At 32.5% G+C, this 15,163-nt stretch overlaps 1 protein-coding gene and 1 long non-coding RNA gene across 2 annotated transcripts; both read left to right on the top strand.

Moving 5' to 3' along the window:
* Nucleotides 1–5,773: 5,773 nt before the first annotated feature.
* Nucleotides 5,774–14,538, top strand: LOC114184694 (G-type lectin S-receptor-like serine/threonine-protein kinase At4g27290). Its single transcript, XM_028072009.1, has 13 exons — nt 5,774–7,144; nt 7,244–7,384; nt 7,837–8,000; nt 8,646–8,856; nt 9,133–9,370; nt 9,453–9,594; nt 9,670–9,974; nt 11,672–11,963; nt 12,431–12,616; nt 13,157–13,367; nt 13,638–13,875; nt 13,961–14,102; nt 14,180–14,538. Exons 1-13 carry the CDS (start codon nt 5,887–5,889, stop codon nt 14,483–14,485), a joined length of 3,834 nt encoding a protein of 1,277 aa, XP_027927810.1. The 5' UTR covers nt 5,774–5,886; the 3' UTR covers nt 14,486–14,538.
* On the top strand, nt 11,315–12,136 carry LOC114183466. The gene is made up of 2 exons (XR_003604379.1): nt 11,315–11,391; nt 11,493–12,136. It is a non-coding gene; the product is annotated as an uncharacterized LOC114183466 (long non-coding RNA).
* Nucleotides 14,539–15,163: the final 625 nt, after the last annotated feature.

Below are 15,163 nucleotides of genomic sequence, written 5' to 3'. Positions count from 1 at the left end.
TATATATATATATAAAGTAATAAAAATAAAGATCAATTATATATAAAATATTTTAATTTTATTTAAGTTCATTTTAAATTATCATTTATCCAAGTATAATGTATTTCATACTATATTGGATAACAATTATGAGTCTTATGTGGTGTTTAAATCGGTGAAATTAGTAAACATCTTTTATTGTTTATCATTGTGATCATTATTATATTAACTAATTATTGAGATGTTAAGTTTCTCATAATCTATTTTCACCAATTAATTTACCTCTTCAATTTTATAGTGTGTTTTTTTTCAAATTTTCTTTTTTTACAAATAATTACATCTTTAACATAAATGTCTTTTTTTTGGATTTGAATCTATAATCTTTCTCACCATTCTTTATAAATTCATGATTCCAATTTTATATTTGAAAATTGTTAATAAAAGAGTTTAATTTACAACCTCTATTATTCTTCCTTCTAACTTTATCACTAAATCATCATTTAATATATGTGTTGAATTGAATAACCCCTTGATCTTATTATCTAAGATAATAATTAAAGGAAGAAAATGACTCTTCTTTTAAAAACTTTTGGAAGTGATAATAAGAGAATCTCTCAATTATCATATATTCAAAAGTTATTTACAAAGATAAAGAAACTATTATTTATAACCTAAAACCATCTTATAAATGACATACCAATGTGTCTAACATGAAGTGCCACATGAAATGTAAATGTAGAATTTATAGGCTTAACGTGAACAAACTTTAAACTAAATAAGGAGAGAAAATTAAATTTAAAAATTAAAACGTTAGATCTAGATCAACAATTTAGATAGATTTATGATTTCCATGCTTGAGTCACACTTCTAATACTTCCTTCACATTTATAATACCAAACTTTCTCCTTAACTTTTTTTTTTGTTTGACTTTCCTTGTTTGGTTGAAATACATAACTTTAAAATACCCCTTACTTATTTACCTTTCGATGTTACACTCGTCGACCTTATTGAGTTTAATAGGTCTAAATAAATTATTATTTGTACGTTTAATTAGTTAGATGGTACCCACTTTTATTTAGATGTGTCAGTTTGGTACTCGATTTTAAAAAGTGTGTCAATTGAGTTCTAATTTTTGAAAAGATGCCTCAATTAAGTCCTTTTCAGCAAAAAATTATTAACACCGTTAACGGTATTGATATTTAAAATAACTTACAAAATTAAGTATTGATATTTATATTAAAATTTAGTGGTAAAAGTCATGAATTAAGTTAACGGCAATTTTTGTCCGAAAGAGATCTGATTAAGACATCTTTTCAAAAGTTGAGACTAAATTGACATATTTTTAAATGCGAGTACCAAACTGACACATTTGATTGAAAGTGGGTACCATCCAACTAATTAAACCTAATTTGTATTTAGTTTACACATAAAAAAATAAAAGTAATTTTATAATTTCTAAAACATACAATAATATATTCACTTATAATTATTTAAATTATTCTTAATTATAATCATCACCATGTGATCTATTTTATAATTTTGAAGCATAAAATAGTGAGAACACCTGAGTAGTGTGTAATATGTTCTCTTTGATTATACTAACAAATTATAGAGAAGATGTGACAGAAAAAGAGAAGAATGGACATCATCCGATGTGATACCATGAAATGAACCAAAGATAGAGAAGAAAGAGAGATGTTGATGAAAATGTTACAAAATATATCTTTATGCACTCCCTCATACCATATAAACCTAATAACATATGATATGAGCAATAAGGCAAACACATTAGTCAAAAGAATACCTAATAATGTAGGGTCTTTCGACCCCAAACATGAACAGAAAAACTGTTGAATAGATTCGAAGAATAAATAATAGTAAAATATCAATAATCAATTATACGAGCACTAGAAAACATGAGTTATATTTCTTTTGTTGACCGTGTTATTAATTATATTATAGCCATGTTATACAGTCACATAATAGTGTATAAAACCACTTTTTGTTGGGACACGATGGAAAAAATGAGAAGGGTAGGATGGGAAAAATGAAAATACAAGGTGAAGCTTTTTCAGTTGGGTTGTAAATGCATTTTTACTTCTGCCAAACAAATGAATGTTGACTCTCTCTCTCTTCTCTTTCCACTATATTTCACTCAAACATAGTGTAACTGTTTTTCTTTTTCTTTTATTCAATCTTAAATCAATAAAAATGTTTATTTGAAAATTATAAACGAGTTGGAATTTAATTGTAATATAGCGAGTTAAGTTTTGTAATTGTTAAAAAAAAATACGACAACTTTTTAACAGAAAAAGAAATTATATGATCCCATATCACCTTATTCTATATTAATATTTTGAGCAAAATAAGTTTCAGATCGGGTTTATAATGTACTCGAAGACAATTAAGTCTTTGTATTTTAATGTGTATAGCTTAAAGCTAAATAAGTTTTGAATTTATAATGATAATTAAGTTTCTATGTGGTCTTTTGGTGAAAATTTATAACCGTCAGGTATAAAGTTCAAATTTATAATGACAATATTCTTTATACTAAAATATAATATTTTATTTTAAAAAATAATATTTTTTATTTACTTTAAAAAAATTTCATTATTTTTTAAATTACGTAAAGATTATCGAAAATATTTAATATAATTTAAAAAGTAAATAAATTATCTTATTATTATTGATGCGGTTATAAACCTGAGTAAATATTATTTATTGTTAACAATTTTAACTTTACCATAAATTATTATTTTATTTAATCAGTTTTATTACGATTTACTTTTATTTTATTACTTCTACCTATAAATACTATCTTTTTGCACGAGGGAGATATACAACAAAAACAATCCCTTATATAAAACTATTTTTACTCTTTTGATTTACATTTTATTTTAAAACATTTATTGTTAATAACGTTCAAAGATCATTTACTATACTCAGTCAATTTAAAAATTGATCACATGTAATTTTATTTTGTCTTGTGTAATGGGGTATTTTTTCTTTAAAGACAGTGTTTTACATGTCTCAACCTGAACTTTTTATAGTCCTTAATTTATTTATATTTTTTTATGTTATATTGTTATTATTTGTGATAAAACTGATTTAACTTTATTAATTTTCATCTATGCTTTTTTATTAATATTTATATTTGATTAGCTTTCTAATGCCCACGAACCCTTGTGTGGGTTTGAATCATGTCATTATCTTTTACTCTCTTCATGAATATCTCTAAGAAGATCCATCAGCTATATTATAACTGATGGATCATTTTAGTGATAGGCTAAGACAAATAGAATATGGTCTGTTGTATTAAAAAGTTTCCTAATCGAGATTTTAGGCAAGCATGTCTCGTTGTTCAGTGGTACAAGAATGAGTTATCATTGAGGTACACGTGGTTAGAAATGTTTATGCTCAAGAATACACCAATGTTGAAGAGACTAACACTTGATGAAAATATTATTAGGAATCTAATTGATTCTAAATCCTATATTGAGTAGAAATGTGAAAGTTGACTACTGCATAAAAGGAAGACTCAAAAATCCATCGTCCACTTCGGTCGCATTTTGCCAAATTTTTGTCGAGGACAACTTGGTTGAATCCGGCTGAATTTTTTCCAGGATCAACTTGGCCGAATGTAACCATGAGCGTTGAGCGCCACATAGAGGCTGCTAGGCACCACAAAGTTAGAGAACATCTCCACTTTGCATAAGATCTATCATTGGGCGACCAAACAGCATGGTCGGGCGCCAGCCTCATTTTTGAAGGGTGTGTCGAGCACCACCTGGAGAGCGTTGGGTGCCAGACAAACAAAAGCATATTTTCTCTTCTTTGGATGCTCGTGCCCGATAGTAGACAATTTGCATCGGGCGCCACTTTTGTTGATGTGGCAAGTTGATCCTATTTCTTCTTGATTTCTCAAGGGACAACTATCTTGGGACATTTGGAGCATGAAATACACTTCTTGGAGAGCTTGAAGGTCTACTAGGATTTGTGGGAACAATCTCTTCTTCCTCCTTGTATCTTCATCTTCTTCCACATTCTATTTTGTAAGCTTGTGTTCTCCATGACAATGGAGAGCTAAACCCATTTTGTTGGGGGTAGATATAGCCATTGAACTCTCTTGCATCTTTGAATGTTTTGAATATATACACGCTTCTTCCATTAAATGCTAATATATTTGTTTCTTTGCTTAATGTTTGATTTGATTTATCATTCATTGCATGATACTTGGTTCATTGGATATTGGAAAATATCTTTTGAAACCTAGACTTGGAACAAATACCTAATGGAACTTGTATATAGGAATAACCCATTAGTTGTCTTAAACCCTAATTCATAAAATAGGTTTGCTTATTTAGGATTCTAGGGATCAACTTCTGATAAGGAAATCTAGGCTCATTCAACTAAATGATTAGGGTTTGAGTAAACTTGTGGGTTAATATGTATATTAATGGAGAAAAGTTTGAGTATTTTAAATGCATGAGAGTGAAGTTGGTGAATTCTAACCCCAACAATATCAATCCATTTCATTTCTAGTCTTTTTCACTATCTAAGTGTTTTGAATTTCCAAACTTCACCTATTATCATTTATGCATAAATTTATTTTCTCGTACAAAACTCAAATTATGAAAATATTCTTTAGTTAAAATTAGTTATTAATTGTGCGATTAATTAGTATTGCACAATTTTCTTGGAAAACGATATTCCGGTCTTACCGGTTACTATTTGTACAGTTTGGTACTTTGCCAAAGTGTTAACAGAATTTCGGCTGAGTCAACTCCGACCGAATTAGGTCAAATCGAACCTAGTAAAATTTGGTCATACTCGGCTCTGGCCAAATTTCGATCAAGTTGGATCCGTCCAAATTCGGTCGATTTGGTGCTAGCCAAATATTTGGTCAAACTTGACCGAGTCGACTCCAACCAAAATTTGGCCGAATTCGGATAAGTCAGTCCCAACCAAATTTTGGCCAAGTCCGCACTGACCGAATTCGGCCGAGTCAATCCTGATCAACGGTTGGTTGAGTCGGTCCCGACTTTTTTTATCCTGACAATGAGAAATTCCACAACTTATGAAATTTCAATTTCTTTCTTTTTTGAGTGAATTTTAAATTCTATTATTTTAGTTATTTGAAGTACCTTCTTAAAATTCTTCAATTTCAATTCCCTTCCAATTTTCTCGTTCAAACAACTCGTTTTACTTCAAAGAAATTTAAATTCTTCAAAATAATTACTTTCTTAAATTGCATCATCCAAACACACCATTATGTTTCATTTTCAATTGAATCTCCCCAATTAATCCCTCTCGAATGACCTATCAATACAGGTATAGTTTGCCAGCTTGATAAATTCTAATAATGCACCTAAATCAGCATCATGGTTGGGGTTTACAATGTTTTAGGTTGCATTGAATGCAACGGTTTTGGTTGGTGAAGGTAGTCCAAATTCAACCTTTTCTGCATGGTTTTCACACTGTTTTTTGGCTGGACGCACCACAAACTGTAATGTTGGCTGATAATATGATTAAGATTATGATCATTTCCTTTTCAATGGCCACCAAATATTAAGTCATTCCTCATTCTGTACACTGTGTCTATTCATTCATTAATTAAAGAGTCAGCATACATGTGCCTCAGCTTTATGTATAGTATATGCATAAATAGATACCAACCACTTTTTGTACACATCACCAAAAACATGTCTAAGTTGCTTTCTGTTCGAAGAATGCCAGTTTGCTGTCTGGGACCAACTTGTTTAGAGATCATTGACTTTATGGAGCACACCTGCCTCATTAAAAAACCACACAAGTTGAAAAATCAACTCATGGAGGAAGTGCTTCAGGTTTTGTACCTCAGTTTGTTGATACATTAACATCATTTGAAGAAAAAGGATAAGCAGCTTAATGGAAAGAGTTGTTACCTTGCTTCTGTTCTGCGTTGCTTTGCTGAATAGTGTAGCAGCTACCTCTGTGAGAGAAAGTATTAATGTATTGCAATCTATCAGTGATGGCCAAGTCATTGTTTCACCTGGCAAAATCTATGCACTGGGATTCTTCAGTCCACCACAATCCAAGAACCGTTATGTGGGAATTTGGTATAATGAGATCCCAACACAGACTGTAGTATGGGTTGCCAACAGAGACAACCCTCTTCATGACTCATCAGGGGTTTTGAAGCTCGATGAAACTGGAGTTCTTGTTCTTCTCAGGCACAACAAGAGTGTGATCTGGTCTTCCAACACAACAGGCTCAGCACGACACCCGGTGGTGGCAAAACTTTTGGATACTGGAAATCTCATTGTGCAGAATGGAAACGGCAATGATGAGGCAAAGGATTTACTGTGGCAAAGTTTTGATTATCCAGTGGACACACTCTTGCCAGGACAGAAGTTTGGAAGAAATATAGTGACAGGTCTGAATCGATACTTGTCGTCATGGAATAGCTCTGAGGATCCATCTCATGGTGTATATAGTTATCAACTTGATATCACTGGATATCCACAGTTTATTTTGAGAGAAGGAACCACTAAAACATATCGTTTTGGATCATGGAATGGTGTTCAGTTCAGTGGGGCACCTCTGTTGAAACAAAGTGATTATACTAGATTTAGTTTTATTTCGAACGAGGAGGAGTTGTATTTCATGTTTGAGCATACCAACAAGTCATTTTTACATAGGATGGTGCTAACACCGGAGGGACATATACAGGGGACCTTCTGGGATAATGTACGAAAACATTGGAGCTTGCATGCACGAATTCCGGTGGATGACTGTGATTACTACGGCAAATGTGGAGCCTATGCTACCTGCAATATAGACAAAATCCCTCCATGTCAATGCTTGGATGGATTTGTGCCCAAAACGGCTGACTTGTACGGTGGTTGTGTCAGGAGAACTTCACTGAGTTGTCATGAAGATGGGTTTTTACAGGTTTCAGGGTTGAAATTACCAGACACAGAGAAATCCTGGTTTTCAAGAAATATGAGCCTTGAGGATTGTAAGATATTGTGCAGGAAAAACTGCTCCTGTAAAGCTTATGCAGCATTGGATGTGAGTAAAGGGCCCAATGGGTGTTTACTCTGGTTTAGTGATCTGGTTGACATAAGAAAATTGACCGATGTTGATGAAGATGTATACGTAAGGGTGGCTAGTTCAGAATTAGGTATGATATTGTCTCTCAATTCTGGAACTTCCCTTCTTGTTTCTTTCTTTTGTTGTCATCTTGTCACTCTTACCGTTTTGCAATATCTCTTTCTTACAGAGGCTACTAAAGGAAAGCAATTACATAAACCCAACATCCGGAAGCAAGAGAGTGTTTTCATAAGTTGTGTGTTGTTTATTGGAATTTTAGTACTATGTTTAACCTTCATCCTTTATAAACGGTTGAAGACATGGCAGAAAGGTGGTTAAGCAGTTCCTACTTATGATTTAAATTACTTGTCTTGATTCTTCTATATGTTCTTTTTACTGCAAACTTAGGCTGCTTTTTCCACAAATTTGAATCACCACTATAGGTGATGGTGTAAGCTATCAGTTAGTGCATGCAGACATGTTTTACTTAGTTACCTAATACATTTTAACTATCTTTGAGTTTATCTTTCTGTCCTTGAGATTTGGTTAACTGGTATTAATCTCAACATTATTCACAATCATTAAAGCATCAAAAGCCTTTAATGCTAGTCAATAAAGTGAGTCAATTGTCAATAGCTGCATAAAAAAGGAATTTAAACTAAGTTTGCTTTTATTCTGTTTTAGACTTGGGTGAGGCAGATTAAGGTACAAAGAGTACAGAACACAGCATATTCTACGATTCAACTTCTTTATTCCTTACACATGCCAATTACTATATTGCAGGAAAGATGGAAGGTAATCTAGAACCAGACGTGAGTGTAATAAATGATCACGAGAGTAAAGATCTAGAGTTACCCATGTTTGAGTTGTCTACAATTACTTCTGCAACCAACAACTTTTCACCTGACAACAAACTTGGAGAAGGTGGCTTTGGATCAGTTTATAAGGTAATGAAATGATAAAATGTCTTCATTAGCATGGAATGCATGATATTTAGTAATTGTATATATTTTTAGCAGTGTTCTACCACTATGGTAAAATAATGGTTAGAGATGATAATTATAAGAGACAGAACTTGTAACAACGTCTTTTTCTGGAAGAAATTTAGGAACTATTTGTTTTAAGAAAGTATTTTCTGTTTTCCATTTTTTGTTACAATAAAACATGTTTCCTTATTTTTGCTTTATTTATTGTTCTCAAAACTATTTTATAGGAAATCTTGACAGACAGATTTTGTTTTGTCTATTTGTTATGCAAATATATTTAAAAACAGATAACAGATTAAAACCAATATTATTTTTTTAAATTAAAAATGAAAACAAAAAATAAAGGCAAAAATATTCAAATTAGTAAACCTTGTAGGTTTAGCTGATCTGCAGATGACTATAGTTCTGATTCTATGCATCTTTTCTTCTATGAAGTCGCTGCTCTTGTCTAGTTCCTATATATCAACATTTCATGGATCATGTTATTGAAGTTCTTTGTAAAACCAAATTGAATCTTGGAACATATGAACTGAATGATGAAATTTATGTGACATATTTTAGTACAAAACGAAGTCTATTCATAGCATAATTTGTCACAAATTTCAGGGAATCCTGGCCGATGGAGGAGAAATAGCAGTGAAGAGGCTCTCTATGAATTCCAAACAAGGACTTCCAGAGTTCAAAAATGAAGTTATGCATATTGCAAAGCTTCAGCACAGGAATTTAGTGAGGCTACTAGGGTACTGCCTTCAAGCAGGAGAAAGATTGCTTGTTTATGAATTTATGCCCAACAAAAGCTTGGATTCCTTCATATTTGGTTTGTTTCCAAAGAAACCTTACTGATTGTTTCACTCATTCCGGATTATATTTTCATTTGTTGGATTGGATTCTCTTAGCTTGAAATTTATTGCAATTAAACAGATACGTACAAGAAAATCATGCTAGAAAGGAAATAATTTTCCTCTACCAGTTATTTATCATGGCATGAGGAAGAGATATTAATTTATTTTGCATTGTCCTTCTATAATCTATCTACATAGAAACTACCGAAATAGCTCTCTCACTATCTAAAACTTGGCCACATTTTTCACAGATGAAAACAAGAGCATGTTACTAGATTGGCCCAGGAGAATGCTGATTATCAACGGGGTTGCACGGGGTCTTCTTTATCTTCATCAAGATTCAAGGCATAGAATAGTTCATAGAGATCTCAAAGCGGGTAATGTTTTGTTAGATAGTGAAATGAACCCAAAAATCTCAGACTTTGGACTGGCTAGAAGCTTTGGAGGAAATGAAATCGAAGCAACCACAAAACATGTAGTTGGAACCTAGTAAGTGTTGATTACTCCAATGTAGTATGAATATGATCGCTTGACACTGTCTTAAAGTGATTCTTGGTGCATGTGATTGTAGTGGCTATCTTCCTCCAGAGTACATAATCGATGGAGCTTATTCAACAAAGTCAGATGTTTTCAGCTTTGGTGTGCTGATATTGGAGATAGTGAGTGGGAAGAGAAATAAAGGGTTCTGTCATCAAGATAATCTTCTGGCACATGTAAGAATGAACTTGAAACTTAACCACCTTTGAGATGTTTCTGCTGATAAACAAATGGTTTGAAAAATTATGCAGGTATGGAAACTGTTTACTGAAGGGAAATGTTCTGAAATAGTTGATGCAGCAATAACAGAGTCAGTTCATTTGTTTGAAGCTCTAAGAACAATTCATGTGGGACTACTGTGTGTGCAACTAAATCCTGAAGACAGGCCAAACATGTCATCTGTGGTTATGATGTTGACCAGTGAATCTGCACTGCCTCAGCCAAACTTGCCTGGATTCTTTACAAGTACAAGCATGGCTGGTGATAGTTCATCATCAAGCAGTCATAAACAATACACAAATAATGACTTGTCACTTAGCATAATGTCTGCTAGATAGTTGCATTTATAAGCTTATTTTGGATTCGTTTAATAAAGTACTGACTAATGCAGACTGCTTCTCTTATATGTATAGTTCTGCTATCTGACACAAGTTATTGCAAAATATTTCAAATTGAACATAACTAAATTTGTTACCAAAAATATTCTAATTTATCAATTAATGAACTTGATAAGAAAACTTATTTGTGTGAGTGTTGTGTTATCACAAACAAAATATATGACAATAAATGACTAATTTCATATTTTTTGTTGGTTTGTTTAATTTGATTGTAGTTGGATGATAGAATAAAAAACTTCTACCTGTGATTTTATATGCTATTTATTCTTTCAAAGTTGGTTGATTAAGTGGAGAGACAGAGATACAGGGAGACAGCTTGATGAAAGAAAATAATAAGTTGGTCGGGAAAAAATATAACAGATATTGTGTTTTATGTCGGGTAGATACTATTAATAAATGTATATTAAGAAAGATGTTTGTCGAATTTTTCTTCCTCTTATTTTTTTTATCATTTATTTAATTTTTAGTGTTTTGTGCAACTAAAAATATTAAGTTTTTTAAATATATTATTGAAACGAATTAATTATATATTATCTATTATAAATTAATAATAATAAATTTAATATTAAAATATTACTATTTTTATAATAATAAAGCTAATAGCATTAAGAATATTTAGTATTTTCTAATATTAATAATTATAACTACAAGATTATATTAACAACGTATTATTAATAATTATTATATTACTATTTTTATTCACAATTTGTTGAAATTTGAAATTGTGCGCTTGACTCCTTTAGAACAATCTTGTACACCTAATACAAGTGTTTGACTTCTGTGTTACAACAATTACCTTGAAATTGCACCACTTTTTGTAAAACGACCAAAAATTCTAGCCTATTAATTTATTTGTAACCAAATAATGTTGATATAAGCTTTGCAATGCCATTATCAAATAGAATGATAATGGTGAAATCCTCTAATGGGTTCTGCAAGTTTCATGAATAATATGAATTTGGTATAACTTTATTTGCACACTTAACATATAAGATTTATTTATGAAACTTTCCTCTCATAATTGTAAATTTCCACTTTTTGTATAGTTGGTTCTTGATACTGCATTTCATCGTGCCAATGATTCCTTAGTTCTGTGTGATGTTTCATCCCAATTAAAGGACAAGGAAAAAAACTGACTTGGTCAGGTTGCATTAAATGCTATGCTAAATGGCAGATTCCAAGTCACAATAATTGACTTGCATCGAGTTACATTCAACATCCATATGACTCGGTCTTTTCCATCATTAATTTGAACAAATGGACCTTCATCATCAAAACCTGTTAGAAACTACATTTCTGTGGCAGATCACTGCGACTGTGAAGCATGCTCTCGTGACGTAACCATCAAATCATACGGTAAGTGAGTCCTGAATGTGGTGCTTTGTGCTGTTTATTAATCAGTAACAGCTGCAACACTTTTTAAAGTGATTTAGCTCACTCACTATGTGCATTCACAGGTGCTACTGCTGATCTTAATGGTAGAGGACTTGTAAGACCGCAAGAGTGGAGCAGTCAACTCATAATGAGGGAGTGCTTCAGTTTTTGTGCCTCTGTTTGTTGATATATCTTGACAACGTAATTTAACACAAGCGATTACAGGAACAACAATGAAAGGATTTACCTTGCTTCTGTTTAGCCTTGCCATGCTGAAAAGTACAGCAGCCGCTACTCTGAGAGACACTATTGATACAGTGCAAACTATCAGTGACGGCGAGATCATAGTTTCAGCTGGAAAAGTCTTTTCATTAGGATTCTTCAGTCCAGGCAATTCAAAAAACCGTTATGTTGGAATTTGGTACTACAGAATCCCAATACAGACTGTAGTATGGGTTGCCAACAGAAACAACCCTCTTACTGACTCATCAGGGGTTTTGAAGCTCAATGAAACTGGACTTCTAGTTCTTCTCAACCATAACAAGAGTGTTATGGTTTCTCATTAATATCTCTTTCTTTCAGAAGCTATTCAAAGAAAGCAATCACCTAAATCCAAAAGTAGGAAACAAGAGACTGTTATCATAAGCTGTGTGTTGTCTGTTGGAATTTTAATCCTATGCTTAACCTTCATCATTCATAGACAGTGGAGGACATGGCAGAAATCCAGTTACGTAGTTCTTACATTTTACTGACTTGTTTGTCTTGATTCATCTATGCATTACATTCACTGCAAATTTTTGTTATTTGATCCACAAATTAGGATCACCTCTATTATCTTAACCATATATATAGGCTTTCTCTTTCTCTCCTTGAGTTTTGTTTAAAATTCTACTATAATATATAATGCACTCCACGTTTGCTTCTTTCTGTTTTAGATTTGGTGTGGGACAGATAAAGGTAGAAAAAGAGTGTGGAAGATGAAGCATGTTCTAGATTTTAAATTTTTTATCTCTGCACACTAATTGGCAATTACTGCACTGCAGGAAAAATGAAAAGCCATCTAGAAAGAGATGCAACTGTAATAAATGAGCACGGGAAGGAAGATGGAGAGTTACCAATGTTTGATTTGTCAACAATTAGGTCTGCGACAAATGGCTTTTCACTTAACAACAAACTAGGTGAAGGTGGTTTTGGACCTGTTTATAAGGTAATGATATGATAAAATGTGGCCCTGATCCTAGAATGATTGATATTAATTAACTTTATTGGTGAAGTGTTTAATCTTACTTGCATATGATCTGTAATTCGTTAGATATGTCAATTTCTTGAGACACTTTTGTGTTCAATAGTTTGTGAATTCTCTATAGACGTATATTGAAGTTTGTTAACACTTTAATCGAACCATATGTGATTTTTTCCTGTTTCTCCTCTTACTGTTTATTTTCACCATCTATACTTACACGTTTTCTTCTGTTATCATTCTCTGCTTGTATGGTACACGTTTTGCAGTGGATTTGTTTGAGCTAATTCCTTACATTAGCTAAACATGCCCTTGACTTGAAATGTGCAAACAAGTTATTAGTAACAAGATATTGCAAAAATTTCAGCCATCCTCTTCTCCTTCTGCTCAAATTTAAATTATTCAATATTAGGACACACTGAATGCCCAAATTTATGGAAATTTACCTCTAAACATTCTTTATTCAATATGAACCTTTTTCAATGAAAAATTCTTTATAACTTTCAGGGCATCCTGGACGATGGAAGAGAAATTGCTGTCAAGAGAGACTCAAAGAACTCAAGCCAGGGACTTCAGGAGTTCAAAAATGAAGTTATGCACATTGCAAAACTTCAGCATAGGAATTTAGTGAGGCTACTGGGCTACTGCATTCAATCAGGAGAAAGATTGCTTGTTTATGAATTCATGGCAAACAAAAGCTTGGATTCCATACTATTTGGTTAGTTTCCAAAGAAACCATATTCATTCATTAATTGTTTAATTTGTAATTGTATCCTCATTTGTTGAATGGCTCATTCTTTGTTTCAAGATCATTGCAATAAAAAAAAATACGTCAAAAGAATCAAGCTAAATAAATGCCTTTTGCAATGAAGTTTGTTACTCCTTTTCCTAGAGAATCTTCATTCTGGTTTTCCACCATAATCTGTATCATAGTTCAAACTTTAGAATCTTACCCGAAAAAGAGTTCAACATGTCAAATTTTTCACAGATGAGAAGAAGAGCCTATTACTAGATTGGCCAAGGCGCTTGCTCATTATCAATGGGATTGGTCGGGGGCTTCTGTATCTTCATGAAGATTCAAGGCATAGAATAGTTCACAGAGATCTCAAAGCTGGGAATGTTTTGTTAGATTGTGAAATGAACCCCAAAATCTCGGACTTTGGACTTGCCAGAAGCTTTCTAGGAAATGAAACTGAAGCAAACACAAAGCGTGTAGTTGGAACCTAGTAAGTGTATCTGATGACACCTATATTCTATAAATACGATGGCTTCTCTTGTCTTAAAATGGTTTTTGGTTCATGTATTGTGCAGTGGCTATATGTCGCCAGAGTATATAATTGATGGAGCTTATTCAACAAAATCGGATGTTTTCAGCTTTGGTGTGTTGATACTGGAGATAGTGAGTGGTAAGAGAAATAGAGGATTTGGTCATCAAGATAATCTTCTGGCTCATGTAAGAATGGAATTCAATTTTAACCATTTTTGACATGTTTGTGGTGTCATTAATTCAATGGTTTGAAAAATACACAGGCATGGAGACTATTTACTGAAGGCAAATGCACTGAAATAGTTGATGCAACAATAAGAGACTCGGTCAATTTATCTTCAGCTGTGAGATTAATTCATGTGGGGCTACTTTGTGTGCAACTAAGTCCAGATGACAGGCCAAACATGTCCTCTGTGGTTCTGATGCTGAGCACTGAGTCTACGTTGCCTCAGCCAAAATTGCCTGGACTTTTTACAGATAGGAACCTGGTTGAGGACAGTTCTTCATCAAGCACTCATAAGCAATACTCAAATAATGACATGACAGTTAGCATAATGTCTGCTCGATAGGTTGCATTTCAAAATTAATATCGGAGGAGTTTAATTTGTGCGTGTGTAACTATGATGCAATGATACGTATATTGGATCTGATATGCAGATGTGTTTATTTTGAAATATATTGAAACATATAACAATTTTTAAAAACATATATAATTGTTATTGTGTAAATCTAAATCAAATGTATTAAAAGTTGTCAATAAAAAAATTATAAATTATTGCCATTGATAAATTTTGATAAAGGAAAATTATTTTTTGACAAACTTTTGACAATGTACACATGACAATACTTGAATGGATGAAAGAAAAGTTTGATGTGACTCAGAAAGAAAAGAAAAATATTTGGTGTGTGTTAAAAAATAAACTCCGTCAAAAAAATGTTTGTCAAAATATCATAGTTCTTTTGATCAAATATTCTAAAGTATCAGATATGGATATATGTTGGATACGAATACATGATAAAACAAATGAAGTATCGGTGTAGGTGTGTACTGAGTAAAAGAATTGTGTTTCATATGTTGGTAAATGCCTTTAACTAAAATTCTAACATCGCGTGTTAAATGGCTTAATGGTACATGTAAACTTTCCATACTGTATCAGCAATGACAATTTTGAACATAAGGGAATTCTCAAAGCATCGGGTTAAATCTGAAGCATATATCTTACCATATTTGAACACATGGCTAGAGA

This window comes from Vigna unguiculata, chromosome 5 (assembly GCF_004118075.2).
Source record: "Vigna unguiculata cultivar IT97K-499-35 chromosome 5, ASM411807v1, whole genome shotgun sequence".
NCBI lineage: Eukaryota > Viridiplantae > Streptophyta > Magnoliopsida > Fabales > Fabaceae > Vigna > Vigna unguiculata.
Note: the sequence above shows the minus strand (reverse complement) of the source record. Positions and strands in the feature narration are given on the sequence as shown.

Coding starts and splice junctions, on each gene's coding strand:
- LOC114184694 (XM_028072009.1), top strand. CDS start 5,887: ATGGAAAGAGTTGTTACCTTGCTTCTGTTCTGCGTTGCTTTGCTGAAT. Junction 9,371..9,452: donor AAACATGTAGTTGGAACCTA/GTAAGTGTTGAT, acceptor ATGTGATTGTAG/TGGCTATCTTCCTCCAGAGT. Junction 9,975..11,671: donor AGCATAATGTCTGCTAGATA/GTTGCATTTATA, acceptor GCTTCTGTTTAG/CCTTGCCATGCTGAAAAGTA.